The sequence below is a fragment of the Rhea americana genome, unplaced genomic scaffold (assembly GCF_003343005.1).
Source record: "Rhea americana isolate MKP2758 unplaced genomic scaffold, rheAme1 scaffold_137, whole genome shotgun sequence".
NCBI classification, from domain to species: Eukaryota; Metazoa; Chordata; class Aves; order Rheiformes; family Rheidae; genus Rhea; species Rhea americana.
Genome location: NW_028185450.1, coordinates 718166 through 734441, shown reverse-complemented (window position 1 = coordinate 734441; position 16276 = coordinate 718166). Strand labels below are relative to the sequence as shown.

Sequence of the window (16276 nt, the reverse complement as noted above, 5' to 3'; positions counted from 1 at the left end):
CCTCTCCAAATCTGTCTGCCTCTTCAGCCTCTGCATCAGGCAGGCTCCTAGCTGCAGAGAGCTTTATTTGTTCCAGCTACAGTAATCAAACGTGTTAATGCCGATCTTGCACAAGATCCTAGGCAGAAACCCCCAGAACATCTGAACCCAAAAAACAATTTTCCTGCAAAGCAAGTCTGGAGTATTACTTTGTCCTTTAGATGTTACAAGCCTTTCTTTAATCACATAACTTCACAGTCCAGATTTATAAACAACCCCTTAGGAGAATTTGCTGGAAAGGTTATCCATAAAGAGTGAGGGTGAAATATTTACCTTGTTCAAAGAGGGAAGACTAGCAAGTCAGCACAGACTGTTAAGAAGATCCCCGGTCTCAAGGAATGAGSTTTAGGTAAGTGAGAAAATGGAGTGTGTGTAAAGTAGAAAGCTAGCCTCCCACTTCTGATCTATTAAAAAAAATCCCATAGCAATGTAAGGAGACACTGCCCTTGTAAATGAACTTCTCTATGCCTGGACAGTGGTTTACATTTGCAAATTTAATGCAATCTGTGGGAGAAAATTTGGTTTAATTATTTCTTACAACTCACATATCCAAAGTAAACTGCAGAAGTATCTATAACATCCTTTACAGTGCTACATATTCCTACAGCTCAAACATCACACAACATATATACTCAGTTTCATGACCTACGAACSCTAGGTAACTGAAGATTTTGCCCAGGAGACAGACATGGTATAAGATGCTGTACCTCACCACCACCATTTTCAGATAGACATTTATAAAAGATTAATTTTTCTTTGTGAAATGTAGAGAATCTTAAGGAATTATTATACTTAAAAATTATCTTTCTCAGAAGGAAATGTGAAGTAGTTTGTCATGAACAAGCATTAAACAAGGAACATTTGTCACTTTGCCATGACATCCCACTTATAGCCGGAAGGAAGGTGGGTGGTAGAACGTTTTGGGGAAAGTCAAGTACTGTTTAWCAGCCCAGGCAGAAATAATGCTGCCAGTTTTTATTTCTACACTTTTAAGACACTTCATTTAATTGTATTCGTAATTTGAATAAACAGCCAGTACAAGTCAGCAGCTAGAAAAATAAGGTCTTACGTTGTATCACACTTGCTATCATAGAACCATTTAAGTATTTATAACAAAACTGGCTGTTAAAAAGATCTTTACATTGACAGAACATGGATTTTGCATATGTAAATGCATACTGTTTCTCTTGAACTACAGACTTACATTATTAATCAAATTTAACCACAGAAATCCATAATCTTCCTGTTAATAAATGTGAAATAAAATCCTGCAGTATAATACATATTCCACACTAAACATATGGGCAGCAGTGGCTGCCACACATGGTGAGCAAACAAATAGATCTGCTTTGACTCTACCATAAAATTAATCAATAATAATATCTGAACTAATGAAATAGCCACTTGTAAAAATCAGTGTCGTCCATCAGCTTTTATAAACATGATTAATTTCTATGCATTAAACTGTATTACTGAAGGGGGAAGTCATTAAGCATCTTTCAGCTACCCCTTGTTGATAATAAAAAGAAAAGGATTATAGTTTCTGAAGCTGCTCCACTCCATGAAATCTTTTACAATCTTAATTACTGTGGATGGAGGAGGAATATTCAAATCAGTCATAAACCTTTCTTAGCATATTATTGTTATTCTTCTTCTGATGGCCACCAGGGAATCTTTACAAACTGCAGAAATCAAGTCTTTGCTAAAGAACTGTTACACACATGCTTAAATGCCTTGCATGAGGGATGGCAGAATTCATAGGCATTCAGTTTTACAGTCATTGCAGTTGACTCAAATGATCTCTTAGCAAAGCATGGGTAAGAACGCTGGTCTAGCAGTATCTAGCCCATACAGGAAGGGTATCAGCCAGCAGTGCTCCCTTGTGAACTGAGAATTAAAAGAAGAGGCTGAGGAATGCAGATGCAGATTTTGGCTCTGTGACTCCTCTCTCCCAACCTGGGAAGAGGATGAACACGGAAATCAGTGGGGGAAAGAGCAGATAGATAGGGCAGTCAGAAAGACACATGGATTGAAATGGTTTTCCTCTCTTTGAAACCTAAACAGAACTAGTATATGCTGAGCGTGACCTCAATATAGTCTTTATACCTGCAATTTCCAAACAAAACCTGCAAAATGCTAGAGAAGCAAACCTGTTTTTTTTCCTTTATTATAAAAATGTGGCTTCCAATAAAACCCTTCTCTTCAGGCATGGCAGCTGTTCCAGGGAGGCCATGAGCAGCGGCTGGAGAGTTGCAGTGTTTAAACACAGCCGAGAGCTCACCTCGGCCAGGGTTGGCTTGGCGTGGGACATTGTTTCAGAGTGCTCAGCTCAGCTCAGCTTGGCAACTCAGAGCAACATTGGAAGCACGGTGATGCCCCTGAAAGGGCTCCATAAGCATCTATAGTGCCCAATACTCAACACAATTTTTTTCAAAGCTCTCTGCAACATTTGTTTGCTATGTATTTTAATTCCCACTTCAAGGGAGAAACAAGACCAAAAAGGTTAGACATATTCTTCAAGAAAGTGTCTTTCTATTCCCAGTGGTAGAACAGGAGAGGGAATCACAGGTGAAATTTTCATCTTGCCAAAATCACTGAGATTTTTGTTGCCATCTTCACCAGACCTGTGTTTTCACCACAAGAAACGGTTCCCATTTTCACCCTTTTCTCAGCTATTTAAGCCTTCCAACTTAAAAGTGACAAAACAATAGTAGAACCTAAATTTCACCTCTGAAAATTATTTTGCAATAAATTACCAATTAATCATCAAAAAATGGCAGTGTGATTATCACAAGCCTCAAGTATCCTAGGAGTTTGTTTAAAGACAAAAGGTATCAGAAAACATTACTTTTCACTATGGATGGTGAGACACTTAGGATGGATGTGCAATCTGTAGAAAATCAACATTTCTTTCTCTGGGTGACACTTCTGGAAGGTTAGAAGCTAAACAGGGTGAGAGTCAGGCACTCCTCACCAGGACAGCCATGTTAGCAGTTACGTGGACAGAGATGACAGGATGTCAGTGGACAATGTCTGGTCTCAGAAGGATCCACTTTCTAAGGAGCACCTTGCTTTTCTTATTTATGCCCCACGCGCATGTTCGCTCTCAGATACAGGATGGTAGATAGCAGATATCCAGCTCTTTCTCTGGTCCCTGGACTAAAATACCATGAACAAGCTACACACTCAGCGTCTGAGAGTTCAGGTTTTCAGAGCATCACTATAATAACATTTTCTGCTTTGCCACATTGAGATTAATAACTGTACAGACTACAACTGTATGAGTAAGGCAATTAATATTTTAGATCCATCCCACCTGAATTAAATTATTATCACAGAAACTGACCCAATTAGACCTGAGTGGGTCAAAGAATGATCAGGAATGATTTTTTTATTTTTAAAGCCATATTATTTTAAAAAGTAGATACAAGTACGATTTTACAGCCCTCCTGATGGCAAGAGTAGTAACTGAAAAGGCACAATTTTACCTGTAAAAGGGCATTTGTGCAAATGAAACACCATCTCCACTACTTTTAGCCATTGCTATACAATACTAACTTTTTAAAATAAACTGGAAGTAATTTTACTGCCAGGAGGGAATCTGTTACCCTTTGGATTACAAAAAATGAAGTGCGTAGAGAATGTTATTAGAGCTAGCCTGCTTTTTGTAGGTCAGGCCACTGTACTGCAGGCAGAGGCTTCTCTGCAGGGACAAGTTCGAAACTTTTCAGTGCTGGCAGATGCACTTTATCTTCTCTTTCTATTAAAATATCTAGAAATCGGTGAATCCTGTCCAATCAAGGGGTCCCRTTTCTGAAGAAACGACATAGCAGGTTAATAAGTATTCTAGTGCAATATTCATACATTTACAGTTGAACTTTTGGAAATATTACCTTTCTTCCCACTGAATATACTATCCTTATCTTTCAGTTTGATAATAGTTTTGGTATTAGCCTATTTCAATAAGGAATGGAGGATTTAATGACTTAAGTTGTGCTTGTACAACTCTAATAACACAGTATGCAACCACTATATAKTCATATTTTTTCTCATGCTATAAATTAACAGGTTAAATTGCATTGCTTTATTATTATTAGCATAGTTTAGCAATGCAGATTTAAATCAGCTTTAAAGYAGCAGCTGCAAGGGGTGCTACAAAGCAGCAAACAGCCAAATTGCTACAGCTATATACTGAGCATCACTTGTGGAAATTACCTTATTTCATAGGCATATGGCAAATACATTCCAAATCCATAACTTATGTAAATCAATCTAACCCTAACTAAATCTTCATATCCARCCATGTAGACTGTAGACTTCTCTGAGTAAAGTTCATGACAGACTAATTACAATAACCTCAGCTGTTCACAAGGCAGCTAATTCTAATCTCTCTGTTCCTTTGACTGAAYTGTGGTAGGGGAGGTGCTCATTTCCCACTTTTAGATATAAACAGACCAGWAGCAGTGCAGTATTTTCATCCAGAATTTGGCAAGCAGCACCTCCATAAACAAGTTCAACTCTCCACAGAAGGAACTGGAAGGAAGTCCTCCAATAATGTGTCCTCCTGGCTGCTCCTTATGCAGAGACAAACCAAGAAGCAGGACCTCAGTCACTCCTTGATCTCTTTCTGCATTTCAYTTACCCCATAACCTCTTGAGTGCCTTTCTCTCAGCAGTAAGACCCTTCACCTTATGCCATCCCTCTTTGCCTTACACCAATGATGAGTGTGCAGTTGCCACCAAGGGACAGTCAAAGCTAATGGAAATAGTGGGAAAAGAATAAGTCCTGTTAAGGGTCACAGGTCTGAGCACAGATGACAGTCTGGTACACAGAGTTACCAAGGCAAGGTGGGCTTTTTTGGATGGGGGAGAAGGGGAAGTAGAGTTGAGAAAACAGATTCTGGACTAAATATTGAGGAGGAAGSAGCACCCTGGGAGGGAAAACCCTTCCTTCGAATCCCCTCTGCTAGATCAACAGTGGCTGTGGCTGTGGGGCAGGAAGCCTGAGATGACTTCCCTTTGTATGACCTGCATATGTGTAACYTACTGTCTGCTAAAGGGCAGGTTTTTTACATTGTATGATCCACCAAGGATTTGCATATGGAAGTATAATAGTGATACTGAAATGCATGCAGCAGCTGTTTTCTTCCTTGCTAGACTGCACAGTAGATATTTAGTTATATTCACACTAACATTTTAAGTTTTAGATCAAATATTAYGACTCTGTCTTTTCTCTTACATGGGTCTATAGAACAGAATTCAAATCAAAATATTGTTAAAAGTATTCTGCRGCAATTAACCTCATTTAATGCTTGAGACAATGATTGCTCTCCAGTATATCACATTCTTTTTTCTGCATTTTAAAGATGGCAATCTCAGGTCTATTTTACTTTCTGTGGTTTCTTATTTAAATAATTTTAAAGACAAGACTTAGACTTAAATATCTTGAGGATAATAGATTTTGTCCTACCAGATATTATTTTTCTCTTACTATGTAACGCAGCTGGCAATAACAGAACAGGCTTCCCAAACTATGGCACCTATACATTCAATTTCATAATGATGTTCATCATATCATGATTTCAAAGCAGCAAATACCTAGTAAAGATCTTCAAGCATCTGTTGGAGATACCTGCCACCACCAGTGCTTAATCGCAATACAGAACACAACCCCCAMTTTCAATGGTGGCACATGGCGAAGAAAGTAAATAAATTAATTCCTACTCTAGAATACATAATCAAATACTTGTTATAAGTCAGGGGAGATGTTGCTCTGCAATCTCTTAGCTTGCCATTCATTGTTACAGTAACATTCTACCCTCCCAAGTCCTTAGTTTGAAATCTAATACAATGAAATACAACTAGGTAAGAGCGTGAATAAAATACATACATATATTTATATGTTTATATCAAATGAATGTTCCTTCTGGCTTTTTCTGAAGCACCTGCATATCTTTGTTATATACAGTGTGACAGAAAAATATGTTTGCACTTTTTTTGAAGAGCACACACTACTTCAATACTGGTCTGTTTTATATAAGGAAGTCCTCCTACAAGAAAGARTAAGTATTACACTCCTTTTCTAACAGATACTTGCCCTTTTCCAAATTAAAACTATGTTGGTAATGAGAGTCAGTAAGGTCATTTCATTTCCGCTATTAAACTTCAAAAATACTAATCTATTTCATGAGAGATATTTCCACACGTAGCATTACTATGCTTTCCTAGTACATTTTCAAGGATTAGAATGTTCACTCTTTTCTTGACATAATTTATTGACTTACTTTTCTGAATAAAATCCTTCTTTTTTAATTTAAGAGGAATTGTCACCATCTACTATGTTACATAAGACAGAAAGTATTGTATAATTTGCTATGAATCTTCATACGATGCCTCTAATACGAGTCCCCATTTGTGCAACTCAAGAACACATATAAAACACTTACCTGGAATCGATAAAAAGTTCCATCATCCTTTAGTGTTAGAACATGGTCTGAGATTGGAAAAAAATAGCCATGTGCAGCCATCAATGTTCCCAAATGTAGAGCTTCCACTGTTGGAAAACCAAAAGAAAAGAATGAGAAATTCAGGCTCAGAAGGAGAAAGAAGGCTAAAAGACTATTTGTAGCAATTTAGTTTTTTGTTTGGATTCATCCTATCTCCTGCACTTCGCACCAAATCAAGGTTTTGGCATCACGAAAGCTCTGTCTTTTTCTGCATAATATAATGCTTTTTCTGCATAATATAACGACAGCATCAAAAGAAAAAAAAAGATTCCTTAACAAACGGCTATTAGAAGTCACATTTGAAGCTGCATTTCCACTGCTTATATTATTAGCATTAGCAGGTGGCTCCCATGACATTCACTCACTTGCTTTGAAGCTGACAAAACTGCTATCGTTCTTACCCACACTGTGCAGCCTGCTTTTTCTCTTCAGAACAGTTTCAGATTACATGACATTAAAACAGGAGATTCCAACTGCATATCTTCCTCATGAACTTTATCAGAACTACAGTAAAGGATAGAGATTTCCTTAGAAGTATCATTACTGGGAATATAATGAAGAATAATTGTAATTCACTTCAGTGTACAAAACCATAATATGTAASAGTCAGGCTTTAATACACTCTTGTATTTTCAGCGAACCACTGCCCACTATCAGTCCCTCAAGTCCCTTGTTCAATGTTGTCTTTGCAGTTACTTGATTTGGCCCACAAGAACACAGTGTTGTAGGAAGAGACCAGCATCAGTTAGGCGTGCTCTTGCTGCAGTATTCAAGTCCTACRATGTCTCATTCTTTACCAGATTCCTTTACTAACCTTGTAAGAACTYTTGGTTTATAATGCTAAAATAGCTGCATAGCAATTTCTCTTGTTACTTTAATTATTTCCTAGCACAAACTACTAATATCAGTCCACATGCAGTGAGGCATCSTAATTTAAAATCTGGGGGTTTTGAGAGGAGCACAAGGTTTTCCGAGCTACTTTGTTCGGGCCCCTCCACAAAGCCTCTCGCGACAGAAGGTGGTGCTGGACAGGAGGACAGTACTGCTACAAGACAACACCCCGAAGAGAAAAGAAAACAGCACAACAAAARGGCCATACAGAAGCCTAGGGAGTAAGGAGAAGCTGGGAAGGGGGAGGAAAAAAAAGACAAAGGAAAAAGACAGAAGCATTGAGACCTGCCTGAAAAAGGGGGATCTTTGTTCTAAAATATGGAATCAGTATGAATCCAACACAGACTCCATTAGTATGAACATTTTCACTACAAAAAATCTTAGTTTTACATTTCAAAAAAAAAAGCAAAATAGCAATTCTTCACGACCACCACCACACACACATTCAAATCTATCCTTTAAAAAGACCTAATTTGTTTCTGTTGCCTGTAATTTGACTCTTAGCAATGGCAATCATACATGTTTCAGCACAGATCCGTCTCAGCCTGCCTCTCTCAAACATCACAATTTGAGATTTCAGTCACAGCACTGTCATGCAGAAAGAAATGCTAGTGCTGCTACAGCATTGCTAAATGGTAATGAAACTGTGATTTATTTATGTTTCATGCATTTTGGATATGAGAMTGAAACACAGACATATTTATTCACTTGTATTTCATCAGTATTCCAGAGTATTGCCTCTTTCACCTGTTTGCTCACCTAGAAACATTCATTGGACAGGAGGAGGAGTGGGCCATTTTTAAGCTATCCCAAAGCTAGTAAGTGTGCGGAAGGAGCAAAAAAAGGGTATTTGGACAGTACCTCATTGAGAGCACATAACCTTACCAGGGTTTATTTCATACTTTGTCCTGTCACATATCCTCATGCTTTCTTTGCTTTGCAAACTAGTTCCRGCCCCTCTGGGCACCACCATCATCTAAGTAAACCCAGCACGCTCTTTTTATCAGTGAACTCTATGATTGGCTACAAAATGCAACAGCCCTGCTAAGAAACCTTTTCCAAATCACCAGCCTAAAAAAACAAACAAACAAAAAACAACAACAAAAAAACTTTCTAACAGAGGGAAGTAGTTCTTCCATCCTGATACTTGGGATCCACTTCTGAATTTTATCCTAATTAATGTAAGTCCATATATTTTTGTTAATTATATCTTTTAAGCCACTAAATTCTTTTATCTATTGGATCAGACATCTCGAGGCAACAAATTCTCTGGCAATTCAGTTGTTGAGGCTTGTTTAATTTGTTGTATGTTGTTTAACTTTTAATTTTGTAATGCTTATCTTTCTTCTTTGCACAGTGACTTATCATCAATGTCTATAAAATTCTTTTTGCAGGTGTTATATATCTTTAAAGAACAAGAGCAAAAAGAAGGAAGAAATGTGCTGATATTTTTTAGAGAAAGGATTTCTTAGATAAGGAAAATAGGGCTTGCTGGGGAAGGCCAGGACACACCACTTCCACAACTCTGATGCAGATTAGAGAGCATTCTGTTTAGATCTAGAACTAAACAGGCTTCAGATCTGATTCACGGACTCTGAATTATAATACTTTTTAAGAGAACAAAGAGTTTACATTATTCCTCTATACRCAGAAATTGCTAGACTGCATGTGGGATACCAGGTCCAGTTTTTGGCCTCCCGGTACAAGAAAGACATGGACAAACTGGAGGGAGCTCAGCACAGGGCCGCCAACATGATCACAGCTGGAGCACCTGCCCTGTAAGGAGAGGCTGGGGGAGCTGGGYTTGATCAGTCTGGAGTAGAGATGTCTTCAGGGGGGCCTAAAAGGAACATCCTATGAGGAAATTATCAAATAACAGAGCCATGCTCCTTATGTAGGTGCATGGCAGTTAAACAAGACACAATGGACATAAACCAAAAAAGACAAGGTTCTGACTTGGCATAAGGAAAAGATTTTTCACTATGAGAATAGCCAAGCAGGGGAACATGTTTCACAGAGAGGTTATACAGTCCCCACCCTTGGAGGTTTTCAAGAYCCAGTAAAGCACTGAGCACACCAGYCTCACCTCAGAGCWGACCCTTCTTAGAGCAGCAGGTTGGACTACAGACCTCCTGAGGTCCCTTCCAGCCTGAATGATATTATGACTCTGTAGTTCAAGGTGYGTGAAGCAGAAATGAAATGAAAGAGTAGAAAACAGGGATGGATTCAGTTGCAGAAGAAAGTACCTGAAATGTCCAGCCAGAGCAGTTTATAACCCTAGGAAGGCTGTGTATAGGAGGAGCAGGAGGAAGGATGTGAAAGGCCCATATTCGTCCCATTTTCCAGTAAGCACCCGATGATAGTAACTAAGTGTATGGTCACTACTGATTCTCTACAGAGAAAATCAAGTAAGAGAGCTGACTTYCTCCAGAAGGCAATTAAGCTCAGCTTACATTTGAATCACTTTCAGCAGGAGCTCATCTCTCTCCTTCAGCTATGTATGAAGATTTAAGGCAATTTTACTCTCACCTCAGGCACCTCATTAAGCCAGGATAAACCTATGCCAAATCAATGTTAAGGTACCTCTCTGTCCCTATACACAGTCCTTATAAGTGAATAGGGACATATAAAGTGGTCGCGTCTCTTATTTTTGCTTCAATTAATAGACAATTAATTTTCATTATTGGGGGGCTATTAATCCAGCACCTTATTCCAGCACTGCATTATATAGAAGTGCATTAAAAAAACTTTTAATAACAATATAAGATACTGTAGTTCAAAACTAACTCTGAGAATGCAAGTAGTACCTACCTTATTTAAAAAACAAAAAAAATGTTCAAGGTATAAGAATAAAGAGATTAACAGTCATTCCATTAGAAAGTCTAAAATCCTCTCCATCAGCCTCCTCTGTTAAGGAGGCAATGGCATAACCAAAGCAYCTTCAATACTCTGTCTTTGCACAGAGGTTGAATAATCTAAAAATCAAATGTTGTTCAAACAGCAGAACAACTGGGCAGTTGTTTTCRTATGTATCTCACAGACTGATAAAAGAGTAACGCTACTGCTCTCCACACATCAGCGGCAGAACTGCACAGAAAGAAAACTCAGCCCCCAGAAGTTTTCTAATCTCCAAGCAAGAAGTACACCAGTGCATTACAGACACAACAAAGGCAACACTTTGATATGCATCTCAATTTGCTAAAATCAGTCTGAAAAAGGAATACTCTAAGGAGCCCGGTTGAAGTAAGATATTAGGATTTAGGGAGAAAAAGTCATGAGCTTGAATAGGAAAGCACACCAGCAGCAGACTAGTCCTATATGCCTAAGTTCAGTTCAGACAGATTCTGTATTCCCCAACTATTCCYGCATGTGGAGCTGGGGATGAAAACTTAAAGAAGCAGCTTCCATCTCAAAGAATGGCAGACAGAGATTAGTAACATCAAAAACTTCTATGAGTGCATTGGAAAAGAAAAAGAAGCCTTGAAGAATACTTTTAAATATAAAAGTTCCCAGGTAAAAAGAGAATGTTTATATGTACTTGGAATACAAATTTTAAAAACTAAAAGCAATAAAATACTGTGTTTTTAGATGGCAAGTGTACAACAGACACACATAGAAATGTGATATGCATACAACAGTGTGATTTCTAAATCATCAGCCACTGTGTGTTAGAATATGCAATATCAACTACATTCTCAGCTATACCCAGAGAGCCTCATCGAAAAGGCATTAATTCATATCACAGTCAACTGCTATAGCATGAATAAATGCCGCAGTTCTCTAACATCACAGAAATATCTGATGGAGACAAAGTTCACTGAGGTTCAACAGACAGAACTGAGTAGATTCAGCTTCCTCTGTTCTTGATCGCTTGTTTTGAAGATATCAATCATCTGAACCAAGGTTTCAGGCATGCTTCGTAGCAATGGTAGTGCTGAGAAGTAGAAAGGCGTAGCCAAGAAACAAAAATCACCCAAAGCTCTGTTTTAACCTTTCATACTTAAAAAAGGACAGCGCACTGGAAGAGTTGCAAGATATAGCAGATAATCAAAAAAAAAAAATCTTCTGTGAAAGATAGAAATACATCTTCATAAGYGTGCTTCATTTCAACAGGATATGAATTATCTTAATGTGAATTCAAATCATCACTGCTGGTGTAGCTTTGATTCTTAAAGCATACACAATTGCTGGGCTAAACCTCAGAGAGTTCATTCTGCTGCTGAACTTTATTTACTGAGTGGGTGAAGTGAATAACATGTACATAGACTGATTAGCAATCATTTCTCTGAGAAGTAATACTGCCCTACCATCTGCTAGGCCATTATAAGGAAGGTGATCATGACAGATTAAATGCTAGCCACTTTTAATATACTTTGTTATATAACAATGTCAGAAATTGTCTACATTTTTGGACAATGCAAACCTGATGAAATCTGAAGAAYGAAAAATATATCCTGGTTGCCGAGCTTGCATTTTATTCTCTTTTTAAAGCTAGTGCAGTTTTAACCTCATAGTTTAACTAGATAAATGGGATTTTTCTCTTTACTGTAATAGCCATTGTATGAAATGATGATTATTTGTTCATCTTAAATTGCAGGGTATGTTTGAATCAGTGGAACAGATTGTTTCTTACAGTAACACACATAGGAGAGGACTAAAGAGGAGGAATTGTTCCTTATTTTTCTTTGGAATAAACATGTTTCTCTGCTCTGAAAACCCTTAAAGGACAGGGGTTAGTGTGGATTCTAGTTTTCCTCAGCATATAACGGCCTCAGGTGAGGTAGTTGCCGTATTTCTGTTTTCTCTGAAGWCCATAAAACACCTTACTTTATAGTATCATACCATTTCTGGTCTGTCTCACCACATCTGAAGTGACTTGTGATAATCTTTGAGGGACTAAGAGAAAATATGGTGTTTCTCACCTCAGCTCCACTTCAGAACGGCATTTCCCAGACTCTCTCTAAATGTTCCTCTGTGAATATAAGTCCTGGAGAAAAAAGGGACACGGTCTGGGGCATTTTGTGCCCTGAAGATCATTGCGTGATGTAGGTAATAATGAAAACCCCAAACTAGCAAGTTTTTCATACACTTCTTGATACTACAATGTCAAACAAATGAAAATCTCTCTTTCCATGAAACAATAAAGTGTTTGCTATTCTGGGGTATTTGGCTAATCTAAAATCCATCATAGTACTGAAGTGCATTGCTATGCCACGCGGCTGCCTGGAAAGGAAATCAATGACTCAGAATTTCACAGGCACACATTCATCGCAAGTGTCGAATGCCAAGACATCATCACTTACTCTCACCTCACTCCTGCTGTCATTTCATTGCCAGTATGAACACAAGCTGCAAAGGATTAACTTTATGTTAAAGCAATCAAACACAACCTGCTTCTCACACTCACACAACGCGTAGGAGAGGCAGGCTCTGGGCCTGACTGTGGCACTTAAGGAGTGGAAAATAAAACAGAAAAGTTGTTAAACGCCTACTTCGCTATAAACTGCTCTGTTTTGTCCCATCTAAGGGATGGAATTTGCAAAGGGAGCAGCCGGCAGCGAGAGTCATTTCAGGTAGGGCAAAGAAGTCAGTGAAAAAAAAAAAAAGGCACTATTTATCCCAAGCACTGTTACAAAAGAAAGTCATGTCTAATTCTAAGATACTAATTAAAAACCAAGTTACCTATCACCAAAGCAGCTTACTCAGATAGGCAGGATTTTTCTCATGTTTTGTGCTAGACAGTAGCTGCTGATGGCATCAGCAGGCCAAAGAGACTGTCATCAGTAGGAACATTGCTCAGCGTGTAAGCAGGGAAATTAGCACAGATGTGCCATGAATCCTGTCCTGCCCAAGGAGTGGTAATGTGCACTCTTATATTTTGAGCTCATCTATAATGTGTAGGGTGTCACTTACACACCTGTCTCAGGTCTAGAAACAATGATGTATATACCTGAAATGATGACTACTTTGTTCACAGAAATGTCCAAAAAGGTATACTGAACCAGCATGGTTTTGGAACAGGTTGCCCAGAGAGGTTGTGGAGTCTTCTTGAACAGGGAGGTTGGACTAGATGATCTCCAGAGGTCCCTCCAACCTTACCCATTCTGTGATTCTGTGAACTGGGAACGCACTATCAGCCTTGCATAATACATAATCCTGAAATGATTTTATCCATAATAGTTGAATAAATTCAAGCTACTGTGAAAGCCTGAAAGAAAGGAGGAGCTGAACCACAACTTCTTGAAGAAAGAAAATAAAGCAAAAGACCTTCCTTCACCCTCAGGAAGAAAAAAAATGGTAAGAAAGGAAAGAGTTATCATAAAATATAAAAAAGATGATAATCCTTGAAACACAAGTCATATATCACTGTCAGCAGTACACAAGAGTTTTCTCTTGAAAACTTCATTAGTATTGCCCATTAAATTTTCATGCGATCATTTCCCACCGGATTTAAGCTGTTTCGCATAATAACCGGTGTTACCGCCTGTTAAAATCTGACTTATCTTAATAAAATTGTATTTTGAAGAACTGTCCTTTGAGATCTCAAATTGTAATGGGTTGAGAGGAGCAACCACAGCTTTCACAGTGACAAAAGAAAAAAGGCTGTTGCAATTTGAGGTGTCAAGAGACAGACAAATGGTTAGTGAGGTGTTAGAATTGAGCAGTGCTCTACATAAAAATCTTTTTAACTTGACATGTAAGAAATGTATTTGGCATGTTTATTTGGCATAATTAAAACCAACAGCTACACAGAGTGGAAAAAATTCATCTAAGCTGCAAGCATTAGGTAGGCTTAACTACTAGGGAAACAGGACACAACACAATTTAGCCACTGCATAACCACTTCATTGAGCACACAGCGATGAAAAGTGGCCTGATTTTGCTTAAATTCACATTCAATTCTCCCTTCACCTCTCCTCAATTTTTTAAAGTGTCTATTGTATCACACCAATAATCAGGCTGTCCAGTGCAGGATTTTAGCTCTGTACACACCAACCTTTGTAAAACATTTCTTCAACTTCTAGTATTACTATCCTTGAATATTTCTATTTTCAATCTTGTTGACAGACAGACATTACAGACTTTTTTGTTTATTTTATTTTTGGTAACTCCTGTCACTTTAAATTGAAATGATATAAGGATGAAATCCAGAGTCCACTGGCTTCCTGTTTTTCCCACTGGCACCTCCTCTGAATCTACAATTTCTTTTTTGAGCTTTCATTTCGGTGCTGCTTCACCAAAACACAGAAAATCAAAAACTTTATGTCTTGTTTACCTAAATGACAATCTGAACTTCTTCTCTTCATAAGGCACCTCCTGAAACTTCACTCATCCCCCCTTCGGTATGAAACTGTGCTACTATTTACACTCACATGAATATACTTTGCAGCAAGCCTGGCAAAGACAAAATCAAAAATATTTACAAAGAAAATCATTATTGTAAAATAAAAATACTCTCAAAAATTCTCTCAGATAAAATCTTGTTCCACAACTTCAAGCATCCACAGAAGATCCAAAATATTAGACGTAGACCATTTCTACTCAGTTGCAGAACTCTTATGCTATTGTATGAAATTCTGTTGAATACAGCTTGCCACTTTCTGTTAGGAAACCAGGTCTCCCAACTTTCTTCTTCCCCAGGGGCTGGGTCTGTAGATGCATGATCAAGCCATTTCACGGCAAACATATGTTGTGCAGCCATGCACACTCGCCACTCTCGATGGTCCATGACACCCAAGAAGCTGCACTAGGAGGTGTCAGCCAAGAAAAAAAAAATTACGCCATGGTCCTTTCAGACATGGAGTCCTGAATGATGGAAAACTGTAGCACTGTGTCACTGCTTCTCCCTTTCTTGGGGACAGTCATGGACGAGCACTGCAGGCCACATCTCCAGTTCCCCTCTCAGTCAGCTGTGTTTGAAAATCACAGGCATGGAAATAATTACAGCAACACTTTTAAAATATATGATAAATAGGTACTACCACAGCCAGGTTTGTGTTGGCATGGGGCAGGAGGAAGACAGTGTTCAAGGCTTGGCAGATCTAGGGCACGTGAATAAACAGTGTGGTCTATGCGCCGCTTAGATTTGTGGTCAGCAATACTGCAAAAGCAAGAGTGGGCATAGACTTTTCCAATACAAAAAATACTTGTTCCTGAAGGAACTGCAGAAAATAATATTGTTGAATCATAGGAATGTCAGCTAATGTGGAGTTTTTTAAGTTGGGTGAGGGCAAGCAATAGCTAGCAATAAAATCTTCCTGTGAGTACTGCTGGTTAAAATGAATCATGACACTTTTTTAGTCTCTGAATCAGTTTTGATATCAATTGCTACTACATCAACTGTTAATACTGTATCAGTCATACATTGCTATCATAATCAGAGAACACACACTTGTGACCAAGCAGTTTAGATGATACAAAGAACATGCAGAAGAAGCTACAATAATAACTGCCTCTTTCACTGCATTCTATACAGTAAAGAAGAATATAATCTTCTTTATAAAAATTTTCATACCTTTGACAAACTGTGAGCATAAAAAGATGAAAATAATGTATTTCTTTCAATTGAAAAAAATGTTGTGCTTTTCCTGTCCAGAGGGAGTCAAAAGCCTTATAAGAAAAATGGTGTCATTCTGGCACACATCACAGAAAAATACCATCACAGCTCAGGTAAGGCAGCAACAACAACAAGAAGCTGTGGAGGTAACTTTCCAAAAAATAACACAGGTATGTCATTCCCAATTATGTAGTGTTATTTGTGATGAGTATATATAAATAAAATGGATCAATTGTTGAAACAGAATCACTTTCAGAGAGTAAATACAGTAAAATACATTTCAT

At 38.2% G+C, this 16276-nt stretch overlaps 1 protein-coding gene across 3 annotated transcripts in view; it reads right to left on the bottom strand.

Moving 5' to 3' along the window:
* RGS7 (regulator of G protein signaling 7) overlaps positions 1-16276 on the bottom strand; it is a 283492-nt gene that overhangs the window by 61871 nt on the left and 205345 nt on the right. For all 3 annotated transcript variants that reach the window (XM_085298265.1, XM_085298266.1, XM_085298267.1), the window contains exon 5: positions 6485-6591. In XM_085298265.1, coding sequence (XP_085154391.1) covers positions 6485-6591 — 107 coding nt within the window. The remainder of the gene's footprint in view (positions 1-6484; positions 6592-16276) is intronic.